The sequence below is a fragment of the Gadus morhua genome, chromosome 23 (assembly GCF_902167405.1).
Source record: "Gadus morhua chromosome 23, gadMor3.0, whole genome shotgun sequence".
NCBI lineage: Eukaryota > Metazoa > Chordata > Actinopteri > Gadiformes > Gadidae > Gadus > Gadus morhua.
In genome coordinates, this window is record NC_044070.1 from 14,257,252 (window position 1) to 14,271,049 (window position 13,798).

At 47.1% G+C, this 13,798-nt stretch overlaps 1 protein-coding gene across 1 annotated transcript in view; it reads left to right on the plus strand.

The window, feature by feature from the left end:
- The window catches only part of ofcc1 (orofacial cleft 1 candidate 1), a 74,457-nt gene that overhangs the window by 49,327 nt on the left and 11,332 nt on the right, over positions 1-13,798 (plus strand). The window contains exon 17 of the mRNA XM_030349708.1: positions 417-576. Within this exon, the coding sequence (XP_030205568.1) occupies positions 417-576 (160 nt within the window). The remainder of the gene's footprint in view (positions 1-416; positions 577-13,798) is intronic.

Consider the following 13,798-nt stretch of genomic DNA (forward strand, 5'->3'; position numbering starts at 1 on the left):
TTCTGATGTTTGCGTCTTGAGCGTGCAGCCTATTAAATGATCACAGGGTTTATGTGAATGCTAGACAAAGACTTTCCCATTTGTTCCAAAGGTCAGAGAATATCCCTATCTGCACGCCAACCAAGACGACAGTTTAAACCCAGCATATGATGTGCTTTTCTCACAGAGGTGGCCAAAGAACTTAGAGTTACAGTAAGTTACAGTTATAAACTTTGACACCAGGCAAATCGGATTGCTTCTCCTAGGCTTGACAAATGACCCTGAGTGACCTTTGGGAGATGGTGACGGTGATGTGCGCTGGCGTTTCCACTGCTTCTCCCAACCCGGCCACCTCCTCCTCTCCTCCTCCTCCTCCTCCTCCTCCTCCCTTCACCATCATCCTCACTCCTTCACCTCCTTCCCTCCCCGTCTCCCAGATTCCACAACGATGGCCGTATGCTGGACACCTTTCAGCGCCTCAGTGCCAGGGAGGGAGACTACTTCCTGCCTCGGGACCTGGAGCTGTCCAATCAGGAGCTGAGCCACATTGTCAAGAAAGCGGAGCAGTGGCGAGGATTCAACGGCGAGAGGCGTAAAGTAAGAGCCCAAACGCAACACTGCTCTGTCCCTGTCTTTCCCTCTTCGTCTCTTCTCTCAATGTCTTCCTCCTCATCAATCCAAAACGGCTAATTAAATGGATTACGAACAATGAGACGAAATGCTACTATTAGCCATTAGCCGTTAGCAATCAGCCATAAGCCTTGAGGGTTGCTCTATTGAAATGGGGAGACATGTACAGAAGGCTGTTCCCAATGGGACAATATCTAGCAAGGGTAGCTGTAAGAACGAGATTGAGATTGCAACTATATCGGAATAGTACCTTTAACTGCGTGAAAAAGTCCAGGAGAACGTACCTTTTACGAAAGGAAACACGATTACATTTGCGTTAGTTACATTTGAGGAAAAAAAAGCTGAGAATTCATCTCAGAGGTCTTTAGCTTGATTCTAATTAGCAGGAGATAATTACCAAAACAGAGACTGCGCTATCTGATTCAGCAAGCCTGATTAGTCTACGGAAGCACATTTTCGGTGGTGTTTTCAGAAGATATTTCATTCAGAGAGGGACTGCTCAATCAACGAGAATCAACGAGAATCCCGCACATGCCTCAACCCCAGGCCTGGGACACTGCCTCAAAACGATCTCTAAACATGGACGTGTTCCGGTTTGCATAAACGAAGGTCCCCATGAAATGACCAAGGTTCGGTGGGGGGGGGCGAGCTGCCTGTCGCTTCCTCGACAGAACCACTGCGGGTCGGCCATGATGACATGGGGGAATGACAACGTATTAGCGCGTTTGCCCGCCGCCCCATGCAAAAAAAATATAAAATCCATGCATGGTTGATTGAAAATGTGACTTGTTGAGATAAGGGAAATAGAACGTGGCGATCAAACCACCAATCCAGCCTTTAATTTATTCTGTACGATTTGTTAGTGGCACACATCTCTTGCTTCTCCCCACCCCGCCACCCCCCCATGTGTTCATTAACTCCCTTGCTCCTTGCTTCCAAGTTCACACATCTTCTGGGGAAAAACTACAGTATCTTGGGTTAGAAAATAAAAAGAAAAAGAGAATGAGAACCCACACTGACAGTGAACTTCACATGCAGTGTTTTGATCGGAAGTTAGCCGGAATTTTCGACCACAGCCCAAATACTTGTCTAACAGTCAAGCTAAATTACACAGCTCCATAATATGTTTTGGTGACTTTAGCTATTGTCCTCTATCCTGGGTAAGTGGTAACAATCCTTTCCAGAAGAAAAAGACCCAAAACCATTTCAACACCAGCCTAATGAACGTCTGTAGGGAACCATAATGTTCCTCATAACATTTATATATATATATGGGTAGGGGACATGCAGTTCCATTACTTTAAGCAGACTCATAAGTATATGATATTGACCTACCGCGATCTGGGGGTGATAATGGTTTAAAATGTCTCCATTTCATTAGCCTAAACAGCCGGTCTTTAGCGTTGTCCTTTGCGGCGCTACCTCTGCCAACATAAGCCCGGGCACGAGGTGGAGGGTGGGTCTCACAGGGGTGACTACAGAGCAGCCACTGAGCTGTTTGATGGTCCTGTTTATTGGGAGAAAATTGAACCTGTGTATAGAGACGTTACGCCTTCACCCCGCGAGAAATTACACCCCCGCCCCCTAAGTTTGTGATTAAGAAAATGCTCCATTTAGCGGTTGATGGCGTCTTGCTGCGGTGGCGATGCTAAATCATCCCTCCATTACTGTACAAGTCCCTCCACGGCAACAATTACAGCATACTTCATATCGGGCCCTAATTTCTGTGTTATTAAACTGATAAAATGCTAACACATTAAACACATGCTCGTGCGTGATGAAAATTTAGGGTTATTGCATTTCAGGCCTTTTTTTTTTAGCATTTTTTAGGATGACCATTCTTCATTGGAATAGGACGGGGCGTTGCCATTATTTTATAATTATTGTTACAATTTCTCCATTGCAAAAAAAAGGGCCACTTTCTGAACTCAGCAAAGACGAATCCTTATTAGACTAATTTGGCTACATGCAAATTTTTTTGTCACTTTTTCCTCATTAACAATTAATCATAGACAGGAAAAAAATATATTCATGAAGGCAAGAGAGAGAGAGCCGCCCGACAGAGCTGAAACTAATATTTTGCAACTCTAATGATTTTTTGCATCCTTAATTAGATAGAATAAGGTTGATATGATTAGGTCAGGATGTAGTGTTTTTCATTAAAAATACATTCCAGAAACTGTATTCCAAATGTGCCCTTGCAATTAAATAATGAATCTGACGCGTTCCTTATTATGGACCCAATTAATATCGCAGGCAAGGGCGTAATTTTAATAACAGTGGGCCACAAGGCCGTCATTAGCTGAAACTGTGGAGAGAAAGTCTGAAGAGAAGCATGAAAAACAAGACAGGTACAGTCACCGTGTCCGAGAGTTTACTTGTGGAGCCTTTATGTCTTCAAACTATTATACTTTTTTAATGTAAAGGGTCTGTATAAAATTAACAAATATTATATGCTATTTTTTCAGTATTATCTCCCTTGAGCAATAAGACCATAAAATAAAACAATTGTGTTTAATAACCAAACCTTCATTTGGTCTGTTATTATGAAAGTTGTATTTTTCATAAACTTTGTAAACCATAATAAATATTTTTTGATATATACTTATGCCACTTAAGTTGAGTTGCCTGTTATGCTGTGTGATTAAAAATGTTGCTCCGAAATTAAACGTAGATATTCATTTGAGGTTACAGGTGAGAAAGGTGTGTGTTTGCGTGTGTGTGTGTGTGTGTGTGTGTGTGTGTGTGTGTGTGTGTGTGTGTGTGTGTGTGTGTGTGTGTGTGTGTGTGTGTGTGTGTGTGTGTGTGTGTGTGTGTGTGTGTGTAATAATGTGCAAGTGTGTGTCTGTGTGTGTCTGTGTATGGGTGTGTCCTTGACAGAGAAAGTGAGAGAGACAGGCCCCTTTCTAAATACATGTGCCCTATAATTTGATCTGAGGAAGGACAGAAGAGGAATGGGTTTCCGTTGACAACCATTAACCTATAAGGTGTTGGGGATAATAAAGGGTGTTGTCATGTATAGCACACCTACTTATTAAGTCTTTTATTTCTTTCAACCATTGGAATTCTACTCTTGCATCTCGTCGTCTTGTCCACCCATATCTGATCCTCTGTAAAGCTCTTTTTAAACACATGGCTACATTCAAGGGTAGTATTTAGCAAGAATGTGACAGGCTAGAAAGGGAACCTCGTGAAGCTATACTTGCTTTGAGGTGAGGCTGTGAGTAACATGCCTGACATCAAAGCAGAAGGCAACAATTTTGCAGTCTCTTAGGTTTACTTATTCTATTGGCAAAATTATTTTGGCATTGTGAGTGTTTTAATAAAAAACAACCTTTCCCCTTACTTTACTCGTGACTCTACGCTACTGCTGCGAGTTAGCACGAGCTGTTAGCATGTGTGAACCAGTACGCATCAGCTCATACCGGTAGCCCTGTAATGAGATCCATTAATTATGTAAAGGCAGCGATGCAGATGGACCCAATTAATTGTCTCCCGTCACCCCGTTGATTACTGTACCTGGAAGGGGGGGGGTGTTAATTCCTGTAATACTTAAGCAGGTACGCAAACTGTTTTGTCAGAGCTATTGCCTTGACAATGACAGAGTAGGGCGCCCGCTTGCCTTGCGCAAATTTCTCCTCTTATTTTTTTCTCAGCCTTTCTTCCCTTCATTTACCGAGACAAAAGTTTCCGGGTAGAGGTGGTGAGGACTATGGTGGCGGTGGTGGTGGTGGTATGGGTGGTGGTGACGTTGGGATAATTGGCAGAGGGGGAGATGGAGACGAGGTAGATGATGGGGGGGGGGGGGGGGGGGGGGGGGGGGTGTAGGTGGATTGAGAGCCCATGTGGTGGCCCTGAAGATGTTTTTGCAACCTGAGCGCATCAACATTTGCGTACCTCCGTTAGTCTCCGTATGTCTGGGTAATGGCTTACCGCCAGGCAAGTTGGAGACATGCACCCAAGGTGATTCCAAACAACACAATGGATGGGGTGGGCTCTGTCAACTAAAGAGAGGGGGGGGATGCAGGGAGGGAGGGAGGGAGGGAGGGAGGGAGGGGGTAAACCTGTTGAAGAAGCCAGCAGATTGCCACCTTAATGATGAGGAGTGCGGCGTATTAATCATACACGGACGTTGATGAGGTCTTTGTCACACGCTTTATTTACACTCGACGCCTTCTCATGCCGAGTTTTCGTCAGGTCAAGAATCAAAACGTAAATACAAACTAACCACTTTTGGTCAGAGAATTTGTTTTTGTGTGGGGTATTCTGAATAAATTGCTGTGGGGTCAGACCAAACCCAACATAGATACACTAAAAATAGATATCAGCTTGCTCGCTTCGTCACTTATCTTACAATAGAGCGAGAGAGAGAGAGACCACCTGAAAGAGACCACCCGAGATTACTTGCTCAAATGGAAGACCAGGTTTTCGAGAGAGAGAGAGAGAGAGAGAGAGAGAGAGAGAGAGAGAGAGAGAGAGAGAGAGAGAGAGAGAGAGAGAGAGAGAGAGAGAGAGAGAGAGAGAGAGAGAGAGAGAGAGAGAGAGAGAGAGAGAGAGAGAGAGAGAGAGAGAGAGAGAGAGAGAGAGAGAGAGGCAGTAGGCCATGAATAGTCCACAACAGGAACCGCTGTCAGGTAACAAAGGGACCCTTAGCTCCCACGCAGGAACCAATAACAGCAACACAGGAACAGGACAGGAGAGGAGTGCTTCAATGGAAGGGGGGAAGATGTCCTGAGTCAAAGGGTGAGTGTGAATGAGTCCCTGTGTATGTGTGTGTGTGTGCATCAAAGGGACTTCCCCGACTTGCGGGGTCACGGGGGTGTACCATCCCACCCCCCCCCCCCCAAACTATGTGTTTACATGCACATCTGCCCATGGCCCATTGCATGCATCGCATGCCTCCATACTTCCAGCGAGTAAGCTGTATGTGTCCATACGTACGTGTGCGTGTGACCTCGCACATTCCGCTCACTCGCGTGTGCATGTTGCATTAAAGTGGCTTCTTCAATTATATCGATAGTCTTTTCCTGCTCTTGCTGTTTTTTTCGCTTTTTTCTCCCCCCTCCCTCCTCTTGGGGGGGAGGTTTGGGGGGGAGGTTGAGGGGGAGGCGGGGGTGTGGCATTGCTGAGGGCCCTGCTGGCCTGGGGGGACGGTCCACAGACAGGCAGAGACAGGAGCAGCGTAGCAGCAGCCAGAAAACAGCATTCGCAGCTAAAGCGGTCGAGAGCTGCATGTGAGATGCGACTGCGACAAAAAAAGAGGGGCTTGCTTGTCTCCCTTATTAAAATGATGGTGCACATTCAGCTTGCCTCTGTGGTGGACAGTATGGTAACTGCATTTGGGTTGTGCACTATGCGTCGTCGAAGAGCACATAATGCTGAGAAAGGAGTCTGATGTCAATGATAGACGTATTCATTCACAATGCAGCTGGCCGGGCTCAGTGAACCTGGTCCGCTAAGCAGAGACACCTTTGATCAATAAATACAGAAAGAAAGCGGAAACCTAAACTGGCTCGCCCCTATCGGCCACATAATGGAAAGCATCTGGGCAGATGGCCTGTTTTCTTCATTGTTCACCTTTTGAAACGAACACCCTTTCACCTTTCCACCTTTTGTTGTCTGGTTGAAACCAACGGATGCGATGCTAAACGCATATTGTATCCAACAAGGCGGCAGCTATAACTTTATCTACAGATATGCAAATTTGTGTTTTTTAATGTTAAATATATAAAGCAGATTTCTACACATCATGAATGTCGATCCCCTTATCTGGGATTCATGGTATTCATGGTATTTGATGATATTTTCCGGCCTGTGGCGGCCGCCCGTTTTTGTTTACACTTCGTCAAGGTGACCGACACACACTCATAGAACCCCGCTGCTGAGAGAGAGAGAGAGAGAGAGAGAGAGAGAGAGAGAGAGAGAGAGAGAGAGAGAGAGAGAGAGAGAGAGAGAGAGAGAGAGAGAGAGAGAGAGAGAGAGAGAGAGAGAGAGAGAGAGAGAGAGAGAGAGAGAGAGAGAGAGAGAGAGAGAGAGAGTTTCCGTATGAACTCTGTGGTGTGAACTGTTTAATTACAGGGAGTGTCAGGCCCACTGCTTAATGTGTCCCTCACAATTAATCCAGGGAGAGGATGTCATTATCTGCCAACGTCTGAGCCCGGGCAGGCTCCTCTGTCAGAAAAAAAGGAAACCGGAAGGGAGGAGTGTCTGAGAGAGAGAGAGAGATAAAGGAAGAGAGAGAAAACGAGAATAACAGATATTTAAAAACAAGGATTTGACTCTGTTGAGCGGCTGACAGTCCACTTCCATCTCACACGAGGAGGGATCAAGCGGCGAGAAAAAATAGGAACCCGGGAAGATTTTCCTTTCAAGAAGTTTTCTTTCAAAACCCCATTTCCCCCCTCCTCCCTAAGACACACACACGCGTTCAGGGCACTTGCCTCTTGTGACTCAGGATAACGGCAGGGAAGGGACATCTTTTTTTTTCCTCCGTTAATTTCATCATAATATGTTGCATCGCCCGTCAGCTGTCAAAACAAGTCCAGCTGGAGAGGGCTAAATCGACACCACATGTTGTCAACACGTTCCGCGGTGCCCTACCCTTCCTTCCCTCCCTCCCTCCCTCCCTCCTTCCCTCCCTCCCTCCCTCTCCTTTCCTTTCTCCCCCCTCCATCCATCTGTAACTCCTCTCCTCCTCCTTCTCCCTCCTTTACCCCACCAGCACAAACCACCGCCACCACCACTACCTTCTACTTCTTCTTCGTCCCCTGTCGGCCCTCCCTCTCCTCTTCCTCCTCCTCTCTCGGCGGTCTCAAGGCCCTCTGGTCCGTGTTCGTCTCCGTGCTCATGTGCTTTAATGCAAACCAGAAGGTAACAAATTGGACTGTCAGCAAGTTGGGGTAGGGGGGGGTGGGCCGCATTGGGGTTTGCAGCCCAAACGCACAGTGAGCAAAATAAAATAAAAACAAGAGCGCACACTTCATCAGCTCATTCATCGCTGGGGAATGGTTCACAACCGCAGACAGGGACGTGTGTTCACCGGGACTTTGGCAGATCACAGCAGGATTTGTAGGCCATATGAAATCAAATGAAAGAGTACAAAAAATGAACCAAAATATACTGAGAACTTGGTGTGTGTGTGTTGTGCACGGATGCACGTGCAAACAGCACATACTCTTTGAACAATAAAATAACAAACACCCTGAACACTTCACAACACGACACAGACAAACACACAAACACACACACACACACACACACACACACACACACACACACACACACACACACACACACACACACACACACACAGACACACGCACACGCAAACACACACTGACGGATGTGTAGACACACAGCTTGTGACTCCGACGGAGAATTTCGGCTGATTCCTTGTGACCGTCTGTCGTTAGTCACTTATTGTTGTTGTTGTTTTGTTTGGCCGTTGTCTGGTTTCCCGGTCTTCTCTACGGAGAGTTTGACCTTGGCCAAGCCCCCCCCCCCCAATCGCCCGGAGGGGATGGGGAGGGCTGGTGATTGTGACAGGTGTCGCGTCTTAACAGCCCCAGACGACATCCCACCGAGAGCTGGGACACTTTGCCTGGTTTTCATAGCACACATCTTGGTGTGTCCGTGCGTGCGTGCGTGTGTGCTTGATAACACATGGCGTGTGTGTGTGTGTGTGTGTGTGTGTGTGTGTGTGTGTGTGTGTGTGTGTGTGTGTGTGTGTGTGTGTGTGTGTGTGTGTGTGTGTGTGTGTGTGTGTGTGTGTGTGTGTGTGTGGGGGGGGGGGGGGGGGGGGGGGCTTATGGAGGTGTGGGGGGATTTGCCTGTGTGGCCTGACAGTTATGAATGTATTTGTGCATGCATGTGTGTTTATACGAGTGTGTGTGAGTGTGTGCACGGATGTACAAGTGTGTGTGCGCTGGCTTGTGTGTGTGCTTGTGCGTGCCTTTCTCATTTAGGTTATTGGCTTGGATCCTCCAGCCTTCGAGGGCTGATTAGGAGGAAGCCACTCTAACGTAGATGTACGGATATCAAAGGCAATTCTGCACCTTGCTGCCCATCTACAGCCAATCTTAATGTGGTACTTTAGGAGCACGGTTTAACATCTCGAGGATTACTGTGTTCCATTAGGATGGTAGAAAGTCACACAGCCTCACTCATTGGTACTCATCTTACTGGGACACCCTTGAAATCCCCAATCATGTTATTAATGAACGGCGTTGTTTCATATATTGCAGCGTAATATGCAGAACCTGTTGTTTCTCTGTTCTTGAGACCAAATTGTGTATTTTGTGCCGTTTTTATTGAAACATGCATCAATGCATTATCGTTCATAGCACTTAAAGATCTCCTATTATACTACTTTTCTGGTCTTTATTTCTTATTAATGACTCCTATAGAGCAACCTGACACGAATCTCAGCACAAAAAACTATGTACATTTTCGGGAAGCTCTTCCTCTCATCTGGGCGCGTTCAGCATTCTCTGTCAACACTTGGCTTCGTCCTTCTACGCCCCCTCGCCCCCCTCCTGCCAACCCCACTCCGTTGTGATTGCTTACCTTGCGGAAGAACATGTTGCAGCGTTACCATGGAAAATACGGATTGTTCTACGTAGATCAATTCCGGAAATTTTAACAAGTGAATGGCGACTGGCGTCCCTAGTGTTTAGCGCTCTGCACAGCCACCCAAGACGGTCAGCAGGGAACACGTCTGAATGCATGTACGTCATTATTTGACACTTTAGTATGGTTAAACATGACTATAAATCATTATAAGAACGTTTAGACGTCATGAAAGTCGAAAAAGCATAATAGGTGCTCTTTAATTTATAATCAAAAGAGGAGTCATGACAGATCAATCCAACCGCAAGACGTATTACGTATCACCATCATATTTGCACGTTCATCTTAGAAAACGAGCGAGGGCACTTTGTTCAGACAGCGAAAGCGTTTTATTCCACTTGTTCCAAGTATCAGGTAATCCTCGGCGAGCTTTGAAGACGGCCCCGCCCGCCTCGACCCCGGGTGACTCCCAGGTTCCCTGAGAAGCAGAGGATCCACCGCCTTGTTTACTGTAGGCAGCGGGTTGGCTTTGTTTAGTGCCGGGATAAAAAAAGAGACCGAGATGAGTAACAGTGAATTATCCATATCTTACTTTCCGGGATTATATTTTTACGCAATCTTGAGTATCTTCAGACACTATCTCACTGCAAAAATCATTTGTTTTTGTTTTCAAGTCGTTCAATTTATGCAGACTGTAAATAGGAGTCACACGTGCCTTGTTTGTCATCCTCAAAGTCTGATGTTGGTCGGTTAGAGTCTGGTTGCACTGCCCTCACAGTGTGGCTACGATAACTCAGGTTGAAATATGTTTAGACACTGGGCCTTTGCGTCACGGGCACAATAATGAGCAAGAGGGAGAACCCATGTCCAGGGTCTACTTTAGTGTACTAGCAATTTTGTCACTCTGTGCTTGTGTGTGTGTGTCTACCTCTGTATGTGACTCTGTGTGTGTGTGGGTCTGTGTGCCTCACTGCGTGCCAACAGGGCTGGGGTTGCCTTGTCTTGACCATCGGTGCGTTTAACCAGACACAAACCTCTGCTGGAGCCAAATCAGAGGCCCAACGTGGGCCTGTGTGCATCCATGCCGTTTTAAACCCCTTCCAATTATAGCTGCTGACCGTCCCCATATTGGCCAGATTTACAATAACAGCATATCTATTTCCATGATAATGGCTGACATTGGCTAGCCTAGCCATGCGTGTGCGTCGCAGGCCATTATTTATCTGTGCCTGAGCCAGTTCCCACTCACCACAATATGCAAGCGATTTTTCAAGTTACATTTTGTATGTATGTGTGTTTGTTTGCATCATTGCATGCGTGTGTTGGTGTACGTATGTGTGTGTGTGTGTGTGTGTGTGTGTGTGTGTGTGTGTGTATATGTTACGGTTAGCATGGGTGTGTGCGTGTGTGTGTGTGTTTGTATGTGTATGTGAGAATGGGCTGTGCAATGTGTGTGTGTGTGTGTGTGTTTGTATGTATTTATGTATGCATGTCTCAGGGTGTGTGTTCATGCGTGTGTGTCTACCCCTCCTTGCAATCATCTATGCACATATGCCGGGCCGTTATGAGACCATTACATGGATCACATGGTTACCGCGGTTACATCCACGCGGGGCCACGTTCAAAAGGCCTGGCTGCCTATCGCCTGTGCCTTCACTGTATCCAACACAACACACTGGCCCCTTTTTTTAAATTGAGGCCAGCTCTGAGGACAGGGTGATGGGGGTGGAGGGGTGGGGGTGGAGATGGTGGTGGTGGTGGGGGTGACCCCCGTGCAGCTTAGCAAACCTTTGCCCGCAAAATATCCCCCCTCCCCCCCTCCACACACACACACACACACTGTCCACCCAACACCCTCAACTCTCCCTCCACCCTCCATCCCCCACCTCCATGCTTCCCAGCAGCCCGGTGCCTGCGGGCGCTACTGACACGCATGCGCTCTTTCGCTGTGTGGGGCTTTGTCTGCGCGAGTTGGCATTTGTGTGTGTGTGTGTGTGTGTGCGTGTGTGTGTGTGTCTTTGTGTGTTTATGCACATGCTTTGCAGTAACCGCTTGTGTTTGAGTCTCTGCAACCGAGTTTGCGTGTTCGCATTTGGCATGCCTGTGTGTGTTTGTATGTGTAGGTGTGCGTACATGTTATGTAGTTACCGCTTTTGTTTATGTGGGTGCATGTGTGTGTTTTTGTGCGCGTGTGTGTGCGTGCCCTTCTGTGTGTGTGTGTGAGAGAGAGAGAGAGAGAGAGAGAGAGAGAGAGAGAGAGAGAGAGAGAGAGAGAGAGAGAGAGAGAGAGAGAGAGAGAGAGAGAGAGAGAGAGAGAGAGAGAGAGAGAGAGAGAGAGAGAGAGAGAGAGAGAGAGAGAGAGAGAGAGAGAGGTTTTTTTTTCTGTAGACAAAAGAGGCATCTCTGTCTAACCCTTCTCTCACTTGGCAATAACGCTTGATGCTCCTTTCTTCTGCGTGGCATGCCTGCTGTACTGTCTCGTATCACTGTTTATGTTTAGATAAAACAAAATCACTGTCAAACGGAGACACAAATAGAATAGAAGGAATGGACTGGCAATATAACCCTGATATAAAAATAAATCCACATTTACAATCATTTAAAGTGTCTGTCGGAGACATTTTTATTATTTTTGTGTGAGAGGAAAATACATAAATGGAATCAATTTCTAGATCATATTTATAACCAGTGCACACACATGTGTAATCAGCGCTGCAATGTAGTCCATAGACAGCAGAGCATGCACAAGCCTGCTGTACCATGGACTACAACTATGGTTGCATATGCTACACTAGCTAGCTACCAAGATAACGAGCCTGCTGTGGGTCTTTACTCAACCTGAAACCAAGGGACCCATACACAAGATTCATTTCCGCAAAGGGAAACAAATCCTTAAACCGTCCGGATATATAGCTTCTCAGTGGGCATTCAATTTAAACTACAGTACATTTCCCTTGCACATGTCACTCGTTTCCTGACAATCTTTCAATCAACAGTTCAAAGTCATCCTGATCTCTCGATCCCCCTGAGCTCCACCCCTCGAGGTTCCCCTCCACGGTGCCAGACCACCCCCTCAACCCCCCCCGCCTCCCCCAGCTCCCCTCTCCCTCCACCGGTCCCCGAGACTCTGACTCCCAGCCACCGCCAGGGCTCCCATGTGCGACTGACACATAAATAACCAGGCCTGTCCGCCACCCAGGCAAATTCAAATGCACCTGTCAACGTGATGAAGCACCCGCCCGCAGGGTAGCATTGTTTACATTTTCACTCCACTCCTCACAAAACTGAGATTCTAATTATTTCTCCCACTGTAAATTAAAGCCAAGTGGGACAGAACAGCAAACCAGGAGGATAAAGACGAGGAAAAAAACAAAAAGGGATAAAAAAAAATATATAAAAAAACTTGCCCCCCCACCCCGTCTACATATCACTCCCGTTGGGTGGGAGTGATATTTTATAAAATAAAAACCGGAAGGTCAGCAACTTCGGTCTTGAAAAGTGACGGCGAGCGAGCGGGCGAGCGAGCGCGAGGGAGAGAGGAGAGCGGTGGAAGCATTGGCGCTGGCTGCGCCGTCCCCAACCGACTTGTGCGTGTGTATGTGTGCGTGATGTTTGTTTGTTGGTTGGTTGGTTGGTTGTTGTTGTTGCTCATTACTAACACAGGGGTCTGGAGATCCGGGGTAAGCTGGAATACATTATGGAGCCTTTACATTTCATACATAATAATGTGGTGAAACGAGTGCTGCCGCATTATTTGTCACGTCGCTGACAGAAGAGGGAGGGAGGGAGGGAGGGAGAGAGAGAGAGAGAGAGAGAGAGAGAGAGAGAGAGAGAGATTTAATTAGTCCATAGGCGCATGCAAATGGAAGGTAAAATTAGACATTGTAAAAGAAAAGACTTACGTGTGTGTGTGGTATTCGTGTGTATGTGTGGCGTACGTGTGTGCTTGCATGTGTGTGTGTGTGCATCCGTCTGTGTATGCATATGTGCCCGCTCGCATGTGCGCATGTGTGCATCTGTGTGTGTGTGTGTGTGTGTGTGTGCGTCCGATGTGCGTCTCTGTGTGTTTGTGTGAATGGTAATGATGGCTATCTTGTTTGGATCAGTCATCCAGGGATCGGGGGGCTGACAGGCCTGCTTGTGTCCATGCCTTAGGCTCTGGTCCTGGACAGCAGCCAGCACCGGCTCAGGCTGTCTGCCTGCCTGCAGAGGCCTTGCCTCCTCCTCTTTTTAACTGACACACACAAAAGGGGGCATCACCGGTGTGTGTGTGTGGGGGGGGGGGGGCGTGTGTGTGTGCGTACATGTATATATTTTCATTAATGACACCGTCGCAGAGTAAATGCAGGTATTTACGGCGCTCAGAGACGCATCACGTTTCTCGCTCACTCCCAGTCACGCTTAAATAGCCTTTTTTACCTGGGCGTGCCTTTACCAGTGCATTGGACACACAGAGATACAGGTAGACTCTGGGGCCTTCTTAGTTTTTATTTATTAATCAGTGAGGCAGTGTTCATCCCTTTCCCCTTTGGCAGTGTTTTGGAAACAGTGAAATGGGGAGGGCGCATTAAGGCGGCTGCGGTACACCGGCTGCTGCGATTGGATGAATTTGTTTCTTTCA